Source organism: Myotis lucifugus, unplaced genomic scaffold, assembly GCF_000147115.1.
Source record: "Myotis lucifugus unplaced genomic scaffold, Myoluc2.0 scaffold_234, whole genome shotgun sequence".
NCBI lineage: Eukaryota > Metazoa > Chordata > Mammalia > Chiroptera > Vespertilionidae > Myotis > Myotis lucifugus.
In genome coordinates, this window is record NW_005871282.1 from 421,358 (window position 1) to 447,239 (window position 25,882).

A 25,882-nucleotide genomic window follows, 5' to 3' on the forward strand; every position below is an offset into this window, starting at 1 on the left:
TGGTTCCCGAAGGGTCTCCCGCTCTTTCCTTGCACTCCCTTCCCCGAGCACCTGATCCAGGGCGCCGCCCCATGCCCCGGCCCACGCGAGCAGGACCGCCCGGGAGGATGCTGCGGTGAGTGGCCGGGCAGGTGCCGGGCTCGCGGGCCCCGGGGACTGTGGCTGAAGGGCGAGCAGAGCGCCTGGTAGCTCCTCTGACTCCTGTTTTGGAGGGGGCCTGAGGGAGCCATGGGTGTCCAGGGGGGGAAGAGGGGCTTGCAGGCCGGACGGGACGAGTGGGCTGGGCAGCCGGGCTCCCTCGGTGGAGACCTGGAGCCCAGGAAGGCTGGCCCGCGCTCTCCCGCTGCCCGGGAAGGCGCGCAGCCCACTGGCCGTGGTCCTGCTGAATGCGAGCGCGCGCGGGACTGCTAACCTGACCGTGGCTAACCCCACCACGTCGTTCCCGATCGTCCTGCTTCACGGTCCTTTAAAATGGACACACATTCCAACCTCCTCTAACTCCAGGGACAAAATATGCTTTTGATCTCCCGCCCCGTGTGTGTCTTTGCAGGATCCTTAACAAACTACCTGACCTCGGCCAAGTTCCTTCTCTACGTGGGCCATTTCTTATCCACTTGGGTAAGTGAGCCTGTGCAGTCACCTTACCACACACTTGCACAATCCGGGTTTCCTCTGACTGGGGCCAGCTGTTTAAGCCACCCTCCTGTTGGTCGTGCAGCGAGAGACATAACATTATCCAAACACATGCTTTTATGAAAAAGTGCCCCCCCCCAGGGTATTTTCCCGTAGGGTTAGTAAATACTATTTAATTATCAGATTATTACACTTTATGTAGGTTGAACAAGTAGCGAAGGACAGCTTTAACCACAGCAGTAGTATTTGCATTGTTTGTCAATGGTTTGTTTTTTTCATTATCAGGCTTAGTAAGTGGTCATATCTGCTGCTAAGAATGAATGGCTGTCTCAGATACCTTCTATTCTTTCCTTCATGTTCTATTTTTTAATTTTCTTTCGTTAAATTTTTGTTTCGGCATACTGCACTATGAAATTACAGGAGAATTGCAGAGTGACGGACTTAGGCTAAACATAGCATCCTAAGGTTAATGTAAATAAAATGGACCCCCACCACAAATGTCTGAGTGATGAAAACCTGGTCTTTAAAAATGTTACCTGTAGGCAGGTATGGGTGGGGCCCCTCAGGCTATGTTGAAACCATCATGCGCTGAAAGTCATCACCTGACCCAGTTTTTCCTCTGACTTCCTCTGTGGTGTTGTAAGGGGCCCTGTGTTTCTGTGGGCCTGGGTTCTGTCCTCACCGCCCCAAGAAAGACTAATCCCAGAAGGGTGTTGGATGTGTATTTAACTCATGATTAGACTCTTTAAAATTAAGCAATTGTTCTTCCGGTTTAGAAGCAATGAGTCTGAGTATATTCTCTTCACACCTTGTGTATGTTTAAGAAGAACCGTAGGTAAGGAGAAAGAGTTTTGAGAGGACCTTTGGTGACGGCTGCTTTCCTTTTAAGTTGGAAACGTCTCATAAATGGTCCTGAAGACGTGCATGCCCACTATCGTAGGAGGAAATCTGCGCCCCAGGCCCTGGGGGAATGCTCAGCGGGGTTATCAGCTCCTGAAGAAACAGCAGCAGAGCCCGCCTCGCGGGAGGCAGGCGCCTCTCTTCCGAGGCCTAGACAGGGGGCCCGCAGGCACATGTGAGCACGGAGGAGGAATCCCGCAGCTTTCACTTCCAGTAGCTGCCGGTTCTGGGTGGAAGCCTAGTGAGAGTACTCTCCATTAATCTGACTCAGTGGTTTGGTGTTCCAGTTTAACTCAGTAAGTATGAAGTATTGAAAAAACACACAAAACAATCACAAGAGATGGAGAGGATCTGAAATTCTCACCTGTGGTCTGGGCCTGTCCATGAGGGCAGCGATGTGCCTCACTTCCAATGCCGGTACGTTTAGGGTTTGTGTGACCTTCTGTCCATGGGGGGGGGGGGGGGGAGGGGGCAGATTTGCCAAAAGAGCAGGACTGTGGTTCCAGGAGAGTTGTTTGGTCACAGTGTAAATTCCACAGCAAAGTGACAAGCTTATGGCAATTTTACAAGTAAGTTGAGCAAAGGGAGTTCTTGTGGGAAAGTTGTATTTAAAACAAGCCCCCCCCCCAAAAAAAAACCCCAAAAAACCAGCAACTACAGTCATAGCTGATGCATCTACATCTATCTATCTATTTCCCTGCCAACTCTGCCAAACCATGGCTTCCTGTACACTGAATATGGAGGTGTTACCGTAGAAGGTTATACGAGCTTAAATGTGTGTAGGGTTGAAAGCTTTTATTTCTGACTTCATTTCTACCTGCCAGTGGATCCATACATTTTCCTCTAGACCAGTGGTTCTCAACCTTCTGGCCCTTTAAATACAGTTCCTCATGTTGTGACCCAACCATAAAATTATTTTCGTTGCTACTTCCTAACTGTAATGTTGCTACTGTTATGAAGCGTCATGTAAATATCTGATATGCAGGATGGTCTTAGGCGACCCCTGTGAAAGGGTCGTTCGACCGCCAAAGGGGTCGCGACCCACAGGTTGAGAACCGCTGCTCTAAACACTATATCAAATACAAAGTAGTGTAAGAAGTGGATTCTATCAGGGAGCTTTTAATATAGGTTAGTATGGGCTTTAACAACTATATCTAATCACAGAAAGATAACCGGTAGTGAAAGGCATTGAAAGGGTTGCCAGTTGCTTCCATCTATGTCACCATCCTATGACCTGTCTCCCTTTATACCCCAGATATCTGCATGGCCCAGCCCTCCCTTCCTTCCGGTCCCTGCTCGTAGATCTCTGTCACTGCCTCATGCAAAATGCCACCTTCCAACCCCATCCTACCTTTATTTTTTTGGCATGCATTTACACTGCTTGACCTATTCTAGATGTATTTTTGGTCTTTGTTCACTGGGATGCAAGCTGCATGGGACCATGGACCTTGATTTTCATGCACTTGTATCTCTGGTGCCTCCGTAGTCCCTCTCAACAAGAGAGGAACTTACTGAGGAATGACTGTGATTGTTCACACACTGATATTCAGTGGGTCTTCAGCTCTTAGTCCACTAGGTGTAGATGGACATGTAAGCAAGTACGGCCGGAGCTTATGGGAAGGCAGGGAGTGGATGTAAGGAAGGGATGGGTGGGCTTGCAGTTGCACTTGGTCAACATTTACTTAGAGTTTACCCGATTTGGGGGCTTTGTGAGCATAGAAGCTGTTGCTTCTTAAAATGAAGAGGCTTTGGAAATTGGGGTAACTGGAGCAATTTTATTCCCCTCTATCAAGGAAGGGCCATGCCATATGGGGATAAGCAAGAGAGAAATTGCCTCTGAATAGCACCCGTTTTGATGCTCTGGAGGAATCTAAAACAAATTCCGTTGAAAAAAGATAGGAATAGAAAAACAAAACAAAAAACGAGGAAAAAGCAATAGTAGTGGAATACTATTTCTTACTCTTTAGGTTGAAAAAGAGGAAATTCACTTGTTGAGGCAACCTCTGATTTGGCGCATTTATGTGTTTTAGTCTTTTCCTTGGGAGCTGTTCAGAGGAATGGAGGTCAGAATCAAGTACCTCCTCTCTCCCATCCCATAATAATCTAGCCTGGAAATGTGTCCTGTGGTGATTTCCAGGGGTAGGTTATGATAGAACAGTGTTGTCCTGTTTTATGTTAACCTGTTAGGAATGGAGCCTAAAACATAACAAGGTCCATTATAGATTTCTTATACATTAATTTAACTGATTCATTGACAAGTCTGTCATGCCACATTTTGCAGTGGTGAATCCCCAAATTCCCTGTCTACTCTGGAATCCTATATAATAAAAGGCTAATATGCAAATAGACCGAACAGTGGAACGACTGGTTGCTATGATGTGCACTGACCACCAGGGGGCAGACGCTCAACGCAGGAGCTGCCCCCTGGTGGTCAGTGTGCTCCCACAGGGGGAGCGCTGCTCAGCTAGAAGCCGGGCTCACAGCTGGAGAGCATAGCGGTGGTGGCGGGAGCCTCTCCTGCCTCCGCAGTAGCACTAAGGATATCCAAGTGATGGGGAGTGGGCCTAAGTCATCTGTCGGACATCCCCCAAGGGCTCCTGGACTGTGAGAGGGCACAGACTAGGCTGAGGGACCCCCCCCCCTCAGTGCATGAATTTTGTGCACCGGGCCTCTAGTGGAGAAATAAGTAGTTTCTTTCCCCTTTCAAAACCCATCTTTGTTAAAGTGTAAAAATGGCTGCTTGCTATGCATTTATTTCTGATGTCTTCTTTTATGCAGTGCCAGAATTGGCACATACTAATTTCATCTTTCTGATTGCCCCGCTGTTTTATGACTGAAATTTATTTGTGAAGTGGAGCATCGATTTTAGAACATTAGAGGTACAAAAGGCTTTAGAGATAGTTCATTCTTATCATTTTACAAATTAGGAAACTGGTGGGTTTTTTGTGTTTTGTTTGTGTGTTTTTTTTTGGCATTCAAGGCACCCTACTGTTCGTAAGCTCTGCTCTAGGTTCATGCTGATTCAGAGGTAGACTACCTCAGGACAGGCCCTTCCAGGCTCGGAACCTGACACACTAGGCATCGGCTTTTGTCTTAAAACACCTTCTTAGGTCCGGAAACGTGTTCTTTCTGGAATGGAAAGGATTATGTGTGTTTCATTAATAGCATGTTCTTTCCGGTTTGGTTAGCCCTGGAGCCAGAGCAGCTTCCACTGTGGCAGGATGGACAGTCTTGCCTGTGGCCAGTGTTCCATCCATAGAGGAGCCGACCTTGAAAACCTCCTGAGGGGCCGGAAAGTGCCCTCAGAGAAGCAAGCCGCTTCCTGAGAATAACTGACCAGAAACGAAAACGGTTCGGCCACCATTGTCTCCCTCTGGTTGCAGGGGGACCGGATGTGGCACTTCGCGGTGTCCGTGTTCCTGGTGGAGCTCTACGGGAACAGCCTGCTGCTGACGGCCGTCTATGGGCTGGTGGTGGCAGGATCCGTGCTGGTCCTCGGGGCCATCATCGGTGACTGGGTGGACAAGAACGCCAGGCTTAAAGGTGAGTGCTGCCCGGCCGCGTGGCTCAGTGACTGAGCATGGACCCATGAACCAGGAGGTCATGGTTCGATTCCCCGTCAGGGCACATGACCAGTAGGGGGCGTGCAGGAGGCAGCCGATCAGTGATTCTCTCTCATCACCGGTGTTTCTCCTCCTTCTCTCTCTCCCTCTCCCTTTCTCTCTCTGAAATCAATAAGAACACATTTAAAAAAATAATAATAAAGGTCAGTGTTGTTATAGCCATGCCTCTGCATTCATGGACCAGCGCCTGAGCTGCAGGGAAACCCCTGTGGTGGCCCACTGTGCACCCCACTGAGAGCTGGGGGCTGGGCAGCACCTCCCCACGGAGGCTCTGGGCCCCTGCGCAAAGCTAGGGCAACAGGATACTGAGCTCATAGGTTGGGGGAGTACCTCTGGCTGTTCAGACATCCCACATGTCAATGATTAACCCTGGAGGCTTTTCTGAGAACCGTGTTAAACATTGAAAGTTTGCTAGTCTCTGGGTTCTTCCTAACCAGGACTCACACTGGAGTCTCTTTAGTGTGAGGCTCCTGGGCCAGCGCTCGCTCCCGCGCCCTGGGCGACTATCTCACGCAGAGGTGTGTGCAGGGGATTGAAAAGTGCAGATTCAAGAGAGCATGTCTGAGTCTGCCTCGCGGAGGACCAAGTTATACATGTTTTAGAGCAAAGAAAGAAATACATTCACATTTACTCCAGGGCATGGATGCTGACATCGTCGGGTTTCCATAGGAAAGGGAGAGCGTGGGTGAGCAGTTCAGGCATTCGGACGAACAGGGCAGCGTTTCCCTCAGCTGCTCCGTTGATCGTGCGAAGGCCCGGCCGTGTTTGTCTCGGATGCTGGGGGAGGGCTGGGCTACCATTTGTTCCCGTCAGTGTAAGGAGAGCCCCGATGATCAAATCCCGGGGCCTGATGCTTTTAGTAAAATGGTCAAGATGCACATCTTTCTGTTGTGAGGATTAATAGACCCAAACGCGGATAGAAAAATGTTTTCTATCCCCGAAAAGATTTCCTGGCTTTTTACATCATCATTCACAGGAACAGAGAAGTGGTATCCATGGGGGTGTTTAACCTATGATTGTGGCGCACTGACGCTGTAGGGCAGAGGGGATGCCGAGTTGGAGGAAAGCTGGTGGGCCAGCAGGCTCCCGCTTGGGTCCCATGGAATCAGCTCGTTGGCACCTCCATGAGAGTCTCCTCTGGTCTCCAAGCGGAGTTAACCCTTCTCCTTCTGTGCCCATCAGCCTCAGTTCATGCCTCTGCTGTGCTACGTACACCCTGGTGGTTACCTGTTCACCTGTCCATCCTCCCTGGAGCCGGTGGGGTCCCGAGAGCTAAGAACCTTGTTCCGTTGCTATTCGATCCTCGTGCAATCCGTGACTGCACCCATGGATGAGTTATACATCCGGGTTTTACTTCCAGCCAATTTCAAAAGGCGGTTTGTTGTTTCTTGAGGCTGTGATGTGGCCTCCCAAGCCAGGCTGCGCGTGGCTGTCCTTGAAGACGAGCTGTCATGACACGCACACACGGCGCTCTGTTTAAGGAGCGCTCGGTGAGCGTTTTATGGGAGCATCAGACTCTGTGCAGGAGGGAGGCAGGTGTGCGCTGGCCTCGCTGTCCAGACACAGCGTGCGGGACCTCAGCTCCTGCCCTGGTCCTCTCCCTGGCAGGTGGGAGAGGAGGCGCCAAGGGGTCCTCACCGGGCGTCACCTGTCCTGACGCCCGCGCTTCACTACAGGGATGGCTGCTTCCGCTCCGAGAAAGCCGCGTTTTCTGTGCGGGGACGGGTAGCGTAGAGCGTCACAGCAGTGACAGACCTCGATGCCAAAGGAAACACGTGCTGCCTCCCCCGACAGACTTTCACACGTCTCTTCTGTGTGCCCGCACTTCCTCTCTGATCAGGGTTGGCCTGTGCGGGGAGGTTACGGATCCGGGACCCCTACTTCCCCCTCTCACCACTTCCTACCTGTTCTGGCGTGAGCATCCATGGGTGAGAGAGCTGGGAGCTGGATCGCGCCTGTGTAATCTGTGTATCTGCCTGTGATAGTGAGCCTTCATGAGAATCAATGGAATGGAAGTGTGTCATTATGAAGGGCTCCAACTAAGGAAGAGGGATGGGCACTCCATCCTTCTGTCTGCGATGTCAGTGCAGGGTGTGACCTGGTGGCTGTCCTGGGAGTGGGGAGGCGGGATCCACCGCAGTCACGCTGGTTTTACTTCCTGCCGTAGTTGGCATGGCACTGGGCAGTGGTCCAGTGATGGGTGGGTAGACGCAGCCCGCTGGGACGTCCTGGTGTGGCCGGTAGTGAGCGTGGTCTCTCCCTGCAGTGGCCCAGACATCGCTGGTGATACAGAACGTGTCGGTCATCCTGTGTGGCATCATCCTGATGATGGTCTTCTTGCACAAGGACGAGCTGCTGACCATGTACCACGGATGGGTCCTCGTAAGTCCTCCCCGCCATCATGGCGGGAGCTGAGCGTGGGGAGTGGTGCGAGAAAGCCCTCGGAGGCCAGGGAGTGTCTGTTTTTCAAATGGGACCTTTTAATGCTGATCTCTGTGTTTACAATATCCCCCCAATTTTTTATTTTATTTAGTGGTTGGTTGGTTTTTTTGGTGTGTGTGTGTGTGTGTGTGTGTGTGTTGTATGTATGTATGTTTTGCCCATAACAGGTACTCATTAAGAGTTGTTTGGATTTAAATTTTGTCCTATGGGTTTTTTTCCTATTTGTTTTCAAAAGCATTTCTAAGAGTTCATAATATAATTCAGTTGTTAGTTTTCAGCCCATTAGTATTAACCTGTAATTCGTTCATACTACATAAGAAATATTATCTATATATGTTAATCAGTCATGATTGTGTTCTTCCAATAAAATTGGTATTTTTGGAGGCGGGACATGGGTTAGATAGCTTCTCACACTATGATTTTATGAGAGCTTCATGGAAAAGAGAGATGGGTCTGGTGGAAAGGGACGGATTTGATGTCACCATTGAATCTTCTCATGTATATTTGGGTCGATGTTGGGGAGTGTCCAAGCCAGGAATGACCGTAGAAATCTTCAGGTCCATTCCCTTTTTGTTGATGAAAAGACTAAAACAACACTTTCCCCTTAACACTTTCTCCAAAGGAGACATCTGTGGGGGAAACAGTAAAACGGCCCCTATGTTAACACTTTACGGTAACCGTCACGTGACTATCCATGTGACTAGTATGATTTTTATATGTGCTACGGGGGATACAGATTAGGAAGATACTGTGCTCTTTAACTGGACCCTGGGGATCTATGGTTTCATGTGTATAAGATAAAATGATTGGTTAGAATGAAATAAAATCACAGTTTGATTGTTATGCCACCAACGGCCATGTTGAAGGACGTTGCACGCTGAGGTGTAGGACCCTGACACTCAGCCTTTCCCTGTGACTCTGTAGACTTCCTGCTACATCCTGATCATCACCATCGCCAACATCGCCAACCTGGCCAGCACCGCCACTGCCATCACCATCCAGCGGGACTGGATCGTCGTGGTCGCAGGCGAAGACAGGAGCAGACTAGCAGGTGCTTCGCTTTTCTCTTTCCCCTAGTCAGCGGTTCTCAACCTGTGGGTCGCGACCCCTGAAAATACATCCTGCATATCAGATATTTACATTACGATTCATAACAGTAGCAACATTACAGTTATGAAGTAGCAACGAAAATAATTTTATGGTTGGGGGTCACCACAACATGAGGAACTGTATTAGAGGGTCGCGGCATTAGGAAGGTTGAGGACCACTGCTAGATGGACCATGTTAGGGTTCACTGTTCATCATTGGTGAATAGGACTGCGACCCTTCGTTTCTGGGTATTTCTTGAGGACAAATGGAAAGGATCATCTTTTTCTTACCACATTATCGGTCTCAGTGCAAAGATTTATCTCCATGCTACGAAGTTAATTTATAGGATAATGAAGAACTTTTTTATTCTATGCAGACCTGGCAAAAGGAAGAACATTTCCTTTGAGCGGTTACTTTTTTTAAAGTTCTGTTAATGGTTTCTAAATGTTCACTTAATACTTAGAACATTGAAAATGTCACATGGGGTTTTATTGGCTATACTATGGAGATGGTCACCAGTACTTACAGTCATACTGTGGATATTATTTTTCTCCAAACCAAATAGAAACAGCTTAATTCTAGGAGAGATTCTCTATGTTAATTCCTTCTCCTTTAAAGTTATAACCTATAACTTCTATTACATTATATCTGATGGAATATAATCGCTGTTACAAATACTAAGGAAATAGAGGAGTGAATACAGTTTTAGGAAGCTTATAGTCTTAGTCCTTCATTAGAAAACATACACAAGAGGCCACAGAAAGACTGAAGAATGCTTGCAAAGCTTCATGCCCTGTTACGTCAGCATTCCCGGGGCTCAGCATAACCTACCTCACTCAACATCCCCCACCTGCCCCTCACACAGCACAGAGACACCGACTGGATTGATAATGACAGGTGAAGGAGGAAGGCCACACCTATCTGCTGATCAGATCAGCTGAATCAACACTGAGACAATGCGAATCACAAACAGGTTGCCCAACCATCCTGACAGACAAGAAAGGCGTTCCTCACGCCTTAACTAGCTTTTCTAGGGCACAGAAGGCAAGATTAGTGCTGAGGTTAGCAAACAACTTTGGACCATGTGGTTAAAATAAAAAAGATAGAAAGGAAGGGGAGAGAGAAGGAGCAGAGCCTGTGGAAGGGCCGGAAGGGAGAGGATTTGCTGGAACCATCACTTAGGGGTGCAGAGCGAGCTGGGGAGGATGGGGCGCACAGGATGCCCTTAGCACAGGCGGATCTGCTGCAGGAAGTGCTCCCTGGAGCTGCAGTGGCCGTTCTCATCGAGTTTTCCTCCTGTGGCCATTTACCGAGAGGAAGTAATCCCATATCTCTTTTTGTCATATTGAACTGTAAGATAAGTCTTTTCTACCATACGAGTTTAGGTATGTAAGACATGTCCATGTTTTCAAATTCAGAGGGCATAAAAGGATATATTTTGAAAATAATATATCTAATGGAATATATTTGGGGGGGGGGGAGGGGTGGTTTTCAAATGATTTTCTTTCCCTTATCTGAATTTCTTAACTCATTTAGACTCTGAAGTCTGAATAATCTGTAAAAAAAAAAAAAAAGTATTGCATAAAGACAAAGTTACTCAGAATCTTTAATTTTTTTCTAAATATATAAACAAAACAAAGAAAAGGAAAGAAATAATACATAACTTTGTGGGGTCTTTTTGGCTGGGCAGTGATGCAGAATAACAGGAAATACATGACTGGCTGTTTCTCAGCAAGCTTCTTTTTTAAAAAAAAATTTTTTTTAAATTGAAATCAGAGAGAGAAAGGGAGAGGGAGAGAGATAGAAACACCAATTGCACACCACTCTCTGGGGATTAAGCCCACAACCCGGGCATGTGCCTGACCTGGAACCCAACCGTGACCTCCTGGTTCATAGGTCGATGCTCAAACATGGGCCACACGGGCGGGGCTCGGCTGTCTGTCTTCATGTTAGGACTTATTGCAGAGCGGGGAAGCCAGGCCAACCAGGCTGCTTTCCAGCCTCTGGACTGGAGTGTCTCAGGTTGAAGGAAGGAAGGAAGCTGCCCGCGTTAGCTTTTGGCCAGTGGTGCTCACTCGGCCAGCAGTCCAGCTAGTGGCCCCAGAGCAGGCAAAACCTACGCCTTGTCTTCTCTCAGGGTCTCACCCCGGGACTTGTGTTATAAGAACCATGTTTCAACACAGGATACAAAACCTTTCAGTCCTGAGGGCCAGCAGGGGTCTAACCATGGGTTTTGGGTGCTGTTTCTGCTTTAAGGCAGCGTTAAAGGACAACAAAAAGGGGTTAAAGAGCAACAAAAAAGGTAGAATAAAGGAAAAAGAGAAGAGAGGAGGAGGGGATTCCCGGCAGCTCTGAGCTTGTGTCTCTACACAGTGCGACCTCCTCCAGGCAACATTCATGCATGTGGTTCAGGCAAAGATTTAGGAGCCCAGCAGGCAGGGTTGTGGGTGCTCTGTGCGTGTGCTGTGCGTGTGCGAGCGGGTGGAGGGGAAGGGATGTATATAAAGAGGACAGGTGAGCTGTGTGCTAACTGCTCCCATTCCCTTTTCCCGTTGTTTCTTTCTTTTTTTTTATTGCTGACTGTATTAAGATGTCCCCCCACCCCTCACCATGCTTGCTCCCCTCCACCCAGCCCCCGCCCCACCCCAGGCCTTCACCGCACCATTGTCTGTGTCCGTGGGCTGTGCCTATATGCACACAAGGCTTTGGTTCATCCTTCCTGGTTCTGCCCCCCCTCCCCTGAGATCAGTCAGTCTTGATTTCCAAGGAGTTTTGAAGCTGGGAGTTTACACTGTGGGTAAAGACAGGAGAACATGTCTGTGGGGGGTTGAAAACTTTAGAATTTCGGGGGCATCAGGCTAGAGTAGCGCTGTTGCCACCTGGCTCAGACAGCTGCAGAAAAAGCAGTTTTTCACATAAATACTGTCCACTGATCTGCTAACTGATTTGTCCAGGCGCGTGATTCAGGGTTTTTATTGAAACATCCTCTTGTGCCCCTCAAACCTGTTTAAAACTCACGTCCTTCTCACAGGCTTTTCTCTCCATCTGTTGCTTAACATCCTTCGTCCCTTTGTTAATCTCTCCTTACGAACAGCTTCGGGGGTTTTCCTCGCCCACCATCCTGAAGAAACACCTGCTGGCTAGCTTGGTCGAGTATGGCAGATAAGTTTCCTGTTTGAACTCTGTTGACGAAAAATTGATTTCGTGTTCGATGTGTACAAACCCGCCGGCTGCTATTTGCTCAGCAAATCTGCTGTTTTAAACGATTAGTCTATGAGATGTAATATGCCCTGCATAACAGCCAGGGGCTGTTTAATGTCGTGTTCTGTGTCACAGCTGCTGAAAACAGTTAAATGGGTTTCGAATGAGCACACACGTGTCTGTTTGCGTAGAATCTGTAAGGGGACATGTTTGCACATTGGGGTGACTGGTTCTTCTCGTGCCTGGGGCCAGGGAGACGATTAGGTCTTTAAAAAAGCTGTTATCTAGTTCATTCTGCTTCAGAAAAACAAAAGCTTCTGACACTAGATCACACCCAGGCGTTCCTGCGTTCCTAATAGAATGTGAGAGACAGAGGCGGTGGCATAGAAGTTTCCTGCTGAAAAGAGCAACAAGTTATGGTAACGAACTGGTTCTGGGGCTTTCAGAGCCGAGGGTCTCTCCTCACTGGAGCCTGGATTCAAATGGCCGAGTGGTGTGGATGGAGGCCGGGCGTTTCTGTCAGAGCAGGAGTTGGGAATGTGTTCGTGGGGGCGGGCGGGAGCAGCGAATCTCAGTGGACATGGCTGTGGCTGAGATGGGAAAGCTGCCTTCGCCTCTCGGGTGAAGGGGCCGTGTCAAAGTTCTCCTGTTATCACAGCAGCGTCACACACTCCGGGGACTGATTGGAAGGTAATTGAGGAGCAGGAAGCACGGGGAAGGAGGGAAGGCAACGTCCCGGACTGCGCTGTCGGTCACGTATGGCTTTTCCTCCGGGCGCCCTACAGGCTGATAGGCCGACCTCATTAATTTCCATTCCGTGAGATAGAGAAGGAGACAGTAGGTCATTTTCTTGACTTCTCTCCTTCGCTTCTCTTGTCCTCCACTCTGACTCAGCTGTATATTTCCATGGTCACAGCCTCGGCCTTGCCATCAGCACTAACTCCTCCCTTCCTTGATCTCGGCCATAGGCGTCCACATCTTGGACGGCCACCTCCTATTTTCCGGCTCACTCCTCCGGGACCCCAGCCCCAGCAATCCTCCCGCCTGGTCGTTACCTACCAGTCATCAATTCCACTACCTTTCCCGTGTCTGACCCCTCTCGGCTCCCTGCTTTCCCAGCTCACATTCCAGGGTCACATGGTCATCACTCACCTGGCCTTCTCCCCTCTGTCACTGTCCTTTTATAAGACCCTGGGGAAGTCCACCTCTCACAGCAGAACATGGAGAAACGCACCCAACCTCGCTCACTGTTGTGAAAATTCATGACCACCGGGTGCAAGTTGGCCCTTTCATACCGTTTTCTCCGCTCCCTGCCTCCTCCCCCTTCCGGAGGGACGATGCCATGCCTTCTCCCTTGTCCGCGTCCAGTCAGGAGCTCCTCTCCCGTTCTCGCTTTCACCCACGATCTTGCTTGTGTTTTCCTGGGAAAATGAAAGAAGTGAGAGGAGAACTTCCATGTGCTCCCAGCAGCTCAGCGCTCTTTCCGCCCAGACTTGAAGCCGTACGCATGGCCCACGCCCCTGTGTGTGCTCCTGTCTAAGAACAACTCTGCCACCTGGGCCGCAGATGTACACCCCGCATCTTCTCGTCTACTGTGTCATTCCCGGTACAGCATAGAAACAGGCTATAGTCTTTCTCTTCTCAATATCCCTCCCTGTCTCGCCCTAGCCGGTGTGGCTCAGTGGGTAGAGTGTTGGCCCATGGACTAAAGGGTCCTGGGTTAGGTTCTGGTCAAGGACAAATACCTCGGTTGCAGGCTCCATCCTGGCCCTGTTGGGGCTCATGCGGGAGCCAACCAATCAATGTGTTTCTCTCACATCGATGTTTCTCTTTCTCTGTCTCTCCCTCTCCCTCCCACTCTCTCTAAAAATCAATGGAAAAATATTCTCGGATGAGGATTAAAAACAAAAATATCCCTCTCTTCACCCACCTACCACCCCATTTCTTTGTGTTTTTTTGTTTGTTTGTTTGTTTTTTCAGGGCAACTTAGGAAAAAGAGCTGTCTGCTCACCAGCTCCTTTCCTTGGTCAGGGCCTTGTTCCATAGGCCAGGGAGCAACATTGACATTGTACATGCAGGCCACACCACTCACTCAATATAGACGGTGTCCCTGGGGTGAGCAGCAGTCTCTTAAGTCAACTTCAGCCAAGCATTTGTCCTCCCTGCTCCCCCAGACGGCCCTGTGTGACGTCCCCAGTACCTGCCCTGTGACCAGCCTAGAGCTTCTGCTAGGGCGCATTTTCTTGCCATAGCAGTAGCACTTCCTAGTTGGTTACTCCCTGATCTTTAAAGCACTGTTACCTCTGAGCTGCTGGGCACCATCTCTCCTCACCTTCCTGACCTCCAGATAGCGGCGTGCCCAGGACCCAGTTTTCAGACCTTTCCTCTTCTTTTTAAAAAAAATATATTTTATTGATTTTTTACAGAGAGGAAGGGAGAGGGATAGAGAGTTAGAATATCGATGAGAGAGAAACATCGATCAGCTGCCTCCTGCACACCCCCTACTGGGGATGTGCCCACAACCAAGGTACATGCCCTTGACCGGAATCAAACCTGGGACCCTTCAGTCCGCAGGCCGACGCTCTATCCACTGCGCCACACCGGTCAGGGCCCTTTTCTCTTCTTGATCTACATTCACTCCCTAGGCGACCTCATCTAGTCTCATTACATTTAAAACCAACCAGCTGATGGATTCCGAATCTGGTACCTACTTCTTCCCTAAACCCACATGCATGTGCTTGACTGTCTGCCTGATGTGTCCTCCTGAATGCCAGTGGTCCTATCAGAACCAAAGTCTCTAGAACCAAACATTTCTTCTTTTGCCCCAAACTTAATTCTTCTGAAGAGGCGATTCTTCATTCTCTTTATCGTGCCGAAGGTGCCAGCTTATCATAGGCATTTAATTAATGTTTATGGGGGAAAAAATGAATGGAGACTCACAATTGTATTCATTTTGAAAGCTGATATTAGATGATTTTCTACAATCCCAAGAGAATCATGATTTTTGAAGAACATTTATTATGACTTGATCCAAACAACAAATACTTTTCTAAGAAAATGGTTATGGTTTGCTGATAGAGCGCTTTTACAGATTTACACATCAGGAGCCTGCACGCATGGCCTCCGAATTAGTACATGTTGGCAAGTAGTCTCCATGGCTGCAGACTTATCTGCGTCTTTCGCCTGCCCCTGTAGATATGAATGCCACGGTTCGAAGGATCGACCAGTTAACCAACATCTTGGCGCCCATGGCTGTTGGCCAGATTATGACCTTTGGCTCCGCGGTCATCGGCTGTGGCTTCATTTCTGGGTGGAATCTGGTGTCCATGTGCGTGGAGTACTTTCTGCTCTGGAAGGTTTACCAGAAGACCCCTGCATTAGCCGTGAAAGCCACTCTCAAAGTGGAGGAAGCTGAGCTGAAACAGCTGAATTTACACAAAGGTAAATCCAACACAACGATCAATCCTTTTACTCTGCTGTCCAGACCTTAAGTGTTGGGGAAGCCCAGACTGTTTTTAATTTATATCAGAGTTTGTTCCCCCCTGAAGGCCTGCATAAGGCTACACATGCCACTTTGGTGGGCGAGTCACCACCCAGGCTTTGGAGGGTCTGAGGAAGGACCCTCCGGGGGTTGGAATGGAACCCCTGGCCCTCTTCCTTCCTGAGCAGTAGACACAGAGGGGCAGCTCATTGAGGGGTGGCTGAGCAAAGTAGAGCCATAGGAATGGGAAGAAAGCTGAGAAGAGCAGAATTCCTAGGAGTTAGGCACCATGGAGGTGCTTTGTCGGACGGTGGAAGGGAGTGAGGACCTGAAGGTGGCTATTCCCCAAGAAGAGGAAGATGGGCTTCCAGACAATGGAGCCTGAACAGGTCCCCCAAATCCGATGCTTTGTTCGCCCCGACAACCACTGTGGCCTCCTAATGTCAGTGATCCTATCGGAACCAAAGTCTCTAGAATCAAACGTTTCTTCTTTTGCCCCAAACTGAGTTCTTCTGAGGAAGCGGTTCTCCGTTCTCTTTATGGTGCCGAAGGGGCCCAGCCCATCACAGGCATTCAGTTAGCGTTCAAATCTGTTGAGTTTTACTTCAGTGGGAGTTGAGTTTCAAAGAGAGCACGTGGATCGAAATCAACAGCGTTTTGTTTATGTAAGGCAGTTGCCACTGGGAGCTGGTTCCTCGGCTGTGATGCCCAGAGGAGTAGAAGAAAATGCCTCTTACACTGTAGTAGCCCAGGGCCCCCATGGGGGAGGGAAAGAGGAGAAGAAAGAATACTGAGTGAAATAACTGGCTCCCCCCCCCCACCACCACCCATGTCCTCTCCCCTCAGTAAACGATGTATTTTATTCGCAGAAACTGAGCCCAAACCCCTGGAGTCCACTCACCTGATGGGGGACAAAGACCCTGCGGTGCGTGCGCTGGAGCCGGAGCCCGAGCCCAGCTGCGGGGAGCAGCTGGCCGAGCCCTTCCGCACCTTCCGCGACGGCTGGGTCTCCTACTACCACCAGCCCGTGTTCCTGGCGGGCCTGGGCCTCGCCTTCCTCTACATGACGGTGCTGGGCTTCGACTGCATCACCACGGGCTACGCCTACACACAGGGCCTGAGCGGCTCGGTGCTCAGCCTCCTGATGGGCGCCTCGGCCGTCACCGGCATCGGGGGCACCGTGGCCTTCACGTGGCTGCGGCGCCGGTGCGGCCTGGTGCGCACCGGGCTCATCTCGGGGTGCGCGCAGCTCTCCTGCCTGGTGCTGTGCGTGGTGTCCGTGTTCATGCCGGGCAGCCCGCTGGACCTGTCCGTGTCCCCCTTCCAAGACATCCGCTCCAGGTTCATCCAGGCCGAGCCCCTGCCCGCGATGCCCACGGGCGCCCCCGGCCCCCTCTTCTCCACGGGCGGGCCCGCGGCCAACGGCTCCGTGACCACCCTCGCCGCCCCGGAGTGGGAGCTGGGGCTGAGCCCCGAGTCCGTCCTCTCCGTCAGCCTGCTGTTCGCGGGCGTCATTGCTGCTAGGATCGGTGAGTCCGCCTTGGGGTTGGGGGGTGGGGGGGCTCTGGCCTGCGGGGTTCAGGGGTTGAGCGTCGCCCCATGAACCGGGAGGTCACAGTTCGATTCCCGGTCAGGGCGCATGTCCGGGGTGTGGGCTCCATCCCCAGTGGGGGGTGCGTGCAGGAGGCAGGCGATCCATGATTCTCTCTCATCATGGATGTCACTCTCTCTCCCTCTCTTTTCTCCTCTGAAATCAGTAAAAAGACATATGAACACAAAATAAAGTGCCTGCAATAGGGGTTCAGAGAATTCACCAGTATTCCCTGAGTGTTAATATAAGCAGAATTCACTGTTCACCCTTATGTATAATAGTCTCTCATAATGGCATTTTTATAGTTCAAAAAAGTATATTCGTGCTTTTATAAAACGTGGTTAGAGCTTGAAAGTTTTTCCTAAATGGATATTTTAAGTATTGCTGTTGTAATGTTATTAATTAACTCCTAAAAAGAGATTAGCGATGATAATTATATTGCCTTTGGTAATTTAGAGTCTTTATGTGGCTATAACTCTCCCCATAGGACTATAATTTGGAGAATGTTTCTATGGTACAAGGCAAAAAGATAAGTATACAAGTTGGTGGGTGTTTTTGGTTTAAATTTTTTAAAAAGACGTGGCAGTTAGGAAAAAGAACCTTCCAAAAGTTCCTGTATTTATTATATACTTTGCCAAACAAATGGATTTTACAGCACTGGAAGGCAACCTAGTGTAAAGACTTCTTTTACAAAGCAAAATGTAAGTAATCATTAATAGAGTACTGAGGGATTATTCTGGAAATGAAACCGTATTTTTATCTTCTGGTACAAAGCAGTTTATTAATTTATCAGAGACATTAATATTCCGAGTGAGACAGCTTTATTGCAGGGGCTTTAGAACCCAAGCAGTAAAGGTAATAATGGTTTAACGTCTCCTTACACTCTAATCATGACAATATATAGGTCAGTTCATTTAAACTTGAAAAATACCAGCACAGTCATGTGCTGCTTAACGAGGCGGAAACGTGCTGAGAAGTGTGTCGGGAGGCGGTTTGGTTGTGAGAGCACGAAGGAGCGCCTTACACAAACCTCATGGCATGGCCTACTGTCCACCAGGCCGATGGCACAGCCTGTGAGTCTTGGCCTCCAAGCCTGCCCAGCTCGCTCCTGTGCAAAACACCAGATTAAATCAAGCACCAGAGAAATGATGCAACCAGGAGACGCGGTAACTTGAGACGGATGAGGCTGCTGCCAGCCTAACATGACACACCATCTCACAGCAAACTTTTATTTTTTATCTTTTTTATTGATTTCAGAGAGGAAGGGAGAGGGAGGGAGAGAGAGAAACATCAATGATGACAGAGAATAATTGATTGGCTGCCTCCTGCACGCCCCCTACTGGGGATCCAGGAGGGAACCCAACCGTGACTTCCTGGTTCATAGGTCTAGCGACGCTCAAGCCACTGAACCACACCGTTTGGGCAAACTTTTTTTTATTAAGAAGTAGAAAGAGAACATTTTAAAATAAGGAGAAAAGGTTGGTATAGTAAATACATAAACCAATAACATAGTCAGGTATTATCATTATCAAGTATTATGTACTGGGTGTAACTGAACGTGCTATATTTTCTACATCCGTCGGTGCAGTGGGTGTGTTTACACCAGCATCATCCAAACGTGCAACACATCTCGCTAGCATGTCACCATGGCTATGATGTCACCAGGCAATAGGAATTTTTCAGCTCTAGTAGAACCTTGCGGGGCCACCATTGAATATGTGGTTTGTCATTGACCATAACATCATTGTTTGGCACATGACTGTACTTACGATGGAATTATGTCTGTGATTTCAGAGCTTTGCTTTCATAGTATGAATAATCACAGAGAAACATAATTAAGAAGTTTGTAGGTCAGGTGGCTGTAAATATCATTTCTTAGAGCCACTGGTAACCCAGTACTATTTCTTAATGAAAAATAACTCTCTAAGGCAAGGCTATGATCAATATACATATGGTGGCTTTAAAGTAATGGGGCTAACGTGACTTTTTCACGTGTCGACAGATTTTCAACCTATAAATCTGAAATATATGGCTATAAATTCTAGAGATTGACCGTTTCTAAAAAAGATATTCTTCATTACAGGCCTTTGGTCCTTCGATTTAACTGTGACACAGTTGCTGCAAGAAAATGTAATAGAGTCAGAAAGAGGCATTATAAACGGTGTCCAGAACTCCATGAACTACCTTCTCGACCTCCTGCACTTCATCATGGTGATCCTGGCCCCCAACCCGGAGGCCTTCGGCCTGCTCGTGCTCATCTCCGTCTCCTTCGTGGCCATGGGCCACATCATGTATTTCCGGTTTGCCCAGAAGACCCTGGGCAACAAGCTTTTCGCCTGTGGTCCTGTCGAAAAGGACGTTGCGAGCGAAGACCAAGCTTCCACGTCTGCTGTGTGAGCCCGTCTCGCCGGCTGGTCCCTGTTACTAGGTTACACAGAGCGCGTGCTTGTTTGTGCTTCACATCCCCTACGTGGCTGGGTGTCCCTCTGGTTTTACCACAACGGTGTCCTGAAGGCTAAACGCTGTTTCCGAAACCTCAGTCAAGTGAGTGAACTGGTTGGCTTCCCTTCCATTCCAGGATGGGAAAAAGTAGGAAAGGAAAAAGCCTAAAGATAGAGACTAAAATGGCACATACACTGATTTTCCCCTGTTTCTACCGAGTAGAGAAAATTTTCCATAAAAGAGTGGTGAGTCGGGTGAATTAAGTTAATTTTTGGCAGATATTTATTCTCTGTAGTAGAATTCAGATGTCAGTTTGCCCTAAGACTCACTCTCGTTCAATCCGGCTAATTCCTTTATAAAAACCAGTTCTCCTCCGAGCAGGAAGACTGCTCCGAGCAGGAAGACTGAAGTTTCATAACCAGTATTATCCTCATTGATCCTGACAAATCTTAAGGGATTTATATAAATGTGGAAAACAACATATTTCAGTAGAATTCTCTAACAGGGTTATGGTTGAACTCGAGAGAGCACCTTGGTATTTGTATTATCAGAGAGGGCAACATACCGTATTAACCTACACAGCACTCTGTAAAATGCTAATACGCTGCAGGTAGAAGCAACGCTGCGCAGTAGATTTTAACACTGAATGCATACTGACTTCCAACGCCAACAGTCTGGCCACAGAAACTCGCACCGAAGGGCCAAGATCTGGAGGTAACTCCCGCCACCCTCACTGACGGCCTCTCTCAGCCGCGGAGGGAGTCTGCTTGCTGCCCGCAGGTTGAATGGGAAAGCAGGCCCACACCGGGAAAGGGTTTGTGTTGTCGATCATGTGACTTGTTAGGAGCACGCTGGGGTGGAGCATTTTCCACTTGATTGTTTGTACCCAGGAGCTATTTTTACCCAGTCGCAGAGCAAGACTGTCCCTAAATGAATTCCTTTCAAATGTCTCTGAGAAGCAGGGGGGGAGAGGGGGAGAGGGGGCGGGAGACGTTTGTATATAGTTTTAAGAACTGTTTGGCGAGTCCTTTTGCAACATGCCAGTACCAGCAGGCCCTCTGCCTTAACGTTTATGCACTTTCGTGGAGACGGCAATACGTCACGATGAGCACTTTCCTAATCCTTGAGGTCGAGTCTTTTTCTTCTTTCTATGGTATGTCATGATTTGCTACGTTGTATAATCTTTGTAAAATATTTCTATATAAAACTATTTTTAAAATCTTGATGGCTTTGGCCTCAGTTGTGTTCTTTAGTTTTTTAAAACAATTTATTTTGTCACCGGTCCTCTGTTTTGATCGTGTGTTTGGTTCTCTGAGAAGGGCTACTGCCTCATGGTGACCGTCATGGCAGTGTCGCTCCAGTGGCGGGTGGCCGGGGAAGACTAGTGAGCACGAGGCCCGGCCCCCTTGCTTGGACCGGGAGGAACCGCATGAAGCTCCGAGTTCTCTGTTCTCCGTGAACTGGGGGTAGAAGCATAAAGCCAGCTCTGCCCACCTCCCCGCCGTCCTGGTGGAGTCAAATCCTACAGAAGCACTTTGGGGACTGGAAGACGGGGTAGTCTCCTATCACTAGAAGTGGAGCCTAACTCATGACAGCTGAAACAGATTCCACCCGGCCGGCGTGGCTCAGGGGTTGAGCATGGGCCTATGAACCAGGAGGTCACGGTTTGATTCCCGGCCAGGGTACATGCCTGGGTTTCGGGCTCGATCCTCAGTAGGGGGCGTGCAGGAGGCAGCCGATCCATGATTCTCATCATTGATATTTCTCTCTCCCTTCCTCTCTGAAATCAATAAAAACATATTAAAAATAAAAAGATTCCTGCTGATCGTCCCGAGAGTAGAGCCACAGTCTATACTCAACACATGTTTACTGATGGGCGCCCCCATGTACTGGTCCTGGGGTGCAGTTGTGACTCACACAGGATCAGAGGCGCCTTTTCTTCCCCCTAAATTGGGAGCTTGGGAACCTGTGGCCTCACCCCGCAGCTACTGATCTGCGCGTGACTTCTGAACAGACTGCAGAGGCCTCGTTGGGCTGGCTGCTGCCTGGAACCGGTCCCTGACTCTCCCAGGGGGCGGAGCCGGGGCTGGAGATCTGCCCTGAGTGTTTGCAGCTGTGGCTGAGGGCCTGTGACCTTGTGAAATGAATAGGAACATGTGAGCCAAGGAAAGGCTCAGCTCCTCACTCCGGCCTCTTGCCAGGCTGCGGGCTGGGGGAGAGAGGGCCTGTGTGGGAGGAAGGAGCGTGACGTTGCAGAGTTAAGAGGAGTGTTTACAGCTGCCCCCTTCTCTTCGCGGAGGGAGTGCGTTCAGGGCAGGAAGAGGAGCTGCTGGGCTGGGCGTTCAGGGCAGGAAGAGGAGCTGCTGGGCTGGGCGGCTTTTGCTGCTGATCCTCAAGGGCACAGAGGAGGCTGGGGTAGGGGATGAGGTGGGCATCTCTCTGGTGTGTTTCTAAATGGCAGCATGAACTCATACATGGAAGGCCAATCAGCCAATGCAAACGAGCGGAGTAGGTTAGAGGCAGGAGGGCAGTCTTCGTTAACACGTCAGCGCATTTCACAAAAGTGTCACATTTAAGTGTTTCCACTTAAAAGCAAATTCCTCACTTTAAAAAAATATATTTTTACTGATTTCAGAGAGGAAGGGAGGAAGAGAGGAAACATCAATGATGAGAGAGAATCATGGACCGGCTGCCTCCTGCAGGCCCCCCACTGGGGATCCAGCTCACAACCTGGGCCTGTGCCCTGACCGGGAATCAAACCATGACCTTCTGGTTCATAGGTCCAGGCTCAACCACTGAGCCACGCCGGCCGGGCCCTCACTTTTTTTTTCATGTTTTTTACTATTCCATGCTGACTTCTTACTGTGGTTATTCAGCTATTTCAACATGGACATCCTTTGTTTGCCTACCAAACACAGGAACGCTAGCTATATTCACTTCCATAAGGAAATATGCATTACCCCCCCCCCCTTTTTTTCTTGAAACCTTTGGCTTCCTTGATATTCCTTTTGTTACTGAGCCCCCTTTATTAAAAAAGGGAATATAAGGGTGTAAGTAAGAAATTACTTTCCTACTCACCATAAGACAAACAGCAATGCCCAAGGGGCTGTTGGGGAGGCAGAGTGTGGGCAGAGCTGTGGTGAGCAGGAGGGCAGGCACCAGGCTAAGAGACCGCCCGCAGCAATCCCAGCTGCCAGGCAGGAATGTGGGCCCTGTGTCCGCAGATCTTTTGATCTTTCAAGAGAGTGATTGAACGTAGACGCATGAACCAGGAGGTCACGGTTCAATTCCCGGTCAGGGCACTTGCCTGGGTTGCTGACTTGATCCCCAGTATTGGGCGTGCAGGAGGCAGCCAATCAATGATTCTCTCTCATCACTGATGTTTCTATCTCTCTCCCTCCCTCTCTAAAATCAATAAAAAAATATATTTAAAAAACAACAACAAGAGAAGCTGAGAATCTTGAGTTTGGTGTTAAATCTCAAAATTTTAAATACTGGCAACTAATTTGAAAATGCTTTTCTAGTCAAATAAAAATCCATCTGTGGACTACCCGCGAGTCACCCTTGAGCTGCCATTTTTTTTTTTTTTTTTTAGCTTTTCTCTAAGAGATTGGTTTGTGAACAAGAGAATGGTATTTGAATAAACTGTAGGAAAAGAGGAGATATATATATGCAAAAATTGTGGAGTATAGCAAACAAGAAAAAACGAGGCAAACACATGTTTGTAGTAAAAAATGTTAAACTATCGGGCATTTAAAAATAAAAAAATCGATGGCATATTGATGTCAGTGAGAATTCTGCCCCATACTAGCTCCTTGTTCTGTGTGTTGTTTGCACTGATGGGTTAAAGGATAATGATTATTTATTAAAAAGGTTAATGATTCTTTAACTTAAAACACACACCAATGTTTAAAGCTGTCTGAATTATAAGTATAGTGTGCTCCTGTTTTAACAAAGAACGCACAGAATTTTAAATTGTCTGGATCCGGGCTTCCCACCCACTCCCTCAATTCTCAGAAGTCCTCACTGTGAGCCGTTGAATGTATCTTTATGGATAATCTCTCCTAAATGAAGTTACAAGAAATAACTTTACAGTCTCACTTGGTTTGTTTACCAAGATTATATTGATACCTATCTGTACCTGTCGACTAACCAATCAATATATATTTTCCCCCCAGAATTCTGAGGGTTAAAGTTATGTTTGCATTAAGACTCTTGTTATAGTAATTAAAATAAAAAATATATATAGAACAGGGTAATTAAAAACTTTGAAAACATAGAAGTAGGCATACACATTACCTAGTCTAATGTGTTGATTCTGACAGAAATAAATTTAGTCTGAGATTCCTTTCAACCGAGACTAACGACTCCTGAGTTTTGCCTTTTTCCTCCCAAATGACACTTACTGAAAACCCGTTTCCAGTTAAATATTGCTTCTTTTTGAATAGTGCCTCTTTTTCTCGTTTGATCTGCCTTTCAGAAAAATCTCTGCTATCACAACACTTTGTTTTGTTTTGTTTTACAAAACAGCAATTCAAAGAAGAGAGTCCAGACGTTAGAAGAACCTCGTGACGCTTATCACGAACCAGCCTGGCCTGGCGACATGAAGCCATAACTGGAAGGTTAAGTGACTTTTTGCCTTGTATGGGGATGTGTTTACATTTTCCAAGTCCAAAAGGGAGCAAATATTTTATCTAAAGAGCGAACGGAGAGGAGTTCAAAGTACAGGTAAGCGCTTCCCTCCATGGTCTTCACCGGCCTCTGGCTGAGCGCGTGCACCGTTTCCTATTTGACACGTTCCTTACTGCATGGACCGCAGGGATGGGCCCCTGGGGGCCCTGGGTGAGCGGCCGTCCTGCCCCGTGTGAGCAGAGCAGCGAGGACAGCCCAGGCGCTAGCGGAATGCAATTCCCTGAAGGTGGAGGCGGGTAACTGTTTTATAGGAACCAAAACACCTCGGGAGAGACAGATGTTTTGCAGAACTCAGTTTCAGAGATCTTACAGTAAATAACTCCTAATAAGTAGGACTTGGTCACATGGTAAATTATACCGAAAGGAACACTTGAACTTGGTGTATGTATATTCCAAAAGGAATGGTGGTTCACTGATAGGCTGATGTAACTTCTATTGAGGGCAATGTATTGACCAAATAGATACAGATCTTCTTATCTATTTGTTCTAAAGTATTTAAGTAAAAGACATGACATGGAATGGAACTAACATTTAAACATCTTTTACTTCACTTAATCCTCATCATAACAGAAATACATTATATGCGCGTCATAGGTGAGGAGTCTTAGAACAAGTGTCCTGAGCTTACACAGCTGGAAGTGGCAGATTCCAAACCCATTCCTGCCTCTCCTCAAAGGCTGTCTTCTCTCCTCCAGACCACACAACCCCAGCAGGCCCTCTTTCTAACGGGCAGGTTCAGAAAATCCGTAATATCCTTCAGGGATCCACTTGTTCATGGCAAGCACTTCAACTTACACCATGAAATGAGGACAACTCAATTAACGGATTCATTAAGCATGAGGATTTCTAAATGCGTTTCCAGGGAGCTGAAGTTTCCCCCCAATATTGATAGATGGCACAAGTTTTAAATATCTCGGTAGGTCCCTGTGCAGAGCTTATAATACCATGGGGCTTTTCTAGTTCCTTATGAGGCTGAATAGGGAAATGGTTAGGGGCGGCAGAGAGACCTGGGTCTGAGTGTTGGTCTTGCCAATTACTAGCTTCTGTGTTCTTGGGAAAATTGTTTAGTTTCCCTAAACTTCTTTGTTTGTGCAATGGGAGTGGGAATACCTGTCTCATAGGAGATTGGGCACTCTTAGCCGAGCACCTGGTATGCATCGTTCTCTTAAATTCATATGAGGCAAAATTGCGGATATGATTTCTTTCAGTATAAGTTGTTACCAATTAATTTTACCTGTCGATTGTTTTTCCAATGTGACATATTCACTTTGATAGGGGAAGTCAACGCAAAGTGTCTAGAACAGCGGTTCTCAACCATTCCTGCTCCTAGGAATATACCCAAGAGAAATGAAAACATATGTACTCCAGAAGATCTCCATTGGATGTTTATAGCACCTTTATTCAAAATAGCCAAAATCTAGAAATACCCCAAATGTCCATTGGCCTGTGAACAGATAAACAAATTGTGAGACGTCCACACAATACAAGAACATTTATCAATAAAAAGGAATTAATCCAGATACATGCAACAAAATTGATCTATCTCAAAAGTTATGAGTGAAAGAAGCCATATGAAATAAAGAATACATATTCTATGATTCCATTTATATAAAGTTCTAGAAAATGTAAACTAATCTGCAGTGACAGATCAGTGTTTGCCTGACTGAGGAGGAGGAAGACAGGGAGGGATGGGTAGGAAGGATTACAAAGGGAATAAGGAAATTTAGGGATGAAGGATATGGTCATTACCTAGATTGTAGTTAATAGGCATGTCAAAATGTATCAAAC

The 25,882-nt window shown here is 48.0% G+C and overlaps 1 protein-coding gene across 1 annotated transcript in view; it reads left to right on the plus strand.

The window, feature by feature from the left end:
* The window catches only part of SLC40A1 (solute carrier family 40 member 1), a 20,835-nt gene extending 1,050 nt beyond the window's left edge, over positions 1 to 19,785 (plus strand). Inside the window, exons 2-9 of the mRNA XM_014464028.2 lie at positions 49 to 115; positions 551 to 618; positions 4,917 to 5,076; positions 7,423 to 7,538; positions 8,523 to 8,649; positions 15,084 to 15,329; positions 16,239 to 16,898; positions 19,044 to 19,785. Of these exons, the coding sequence (XP_014319514.2) occupies positions 49 to 115; positions 551 to 618; positions 4,917 to 5,076; positions 7,423 to 7,538; positions 8,523 to 8,649; positions 15,084 to 15,329; positions 16,239 to 16,898; positions 19,044 to 19,357 (1,758 nt within the window). The 3' untranslated portion in view covers positions 19,358 to 19,785. The remainder of the gene's footprint in view (positions 1 to 48; positions 116 to 550; positions 619 to 4,916; positions 5,077 to 7,422; positions 7,539 to 8,522; positions 8,650 to 15,083; positions 15,330 to 16,238; positions 16,899 to 19,043) is intronic.
* The last annotated feature ends 6,097 nt before the right edge of the window (positions 19,786 to 25,882 follow it).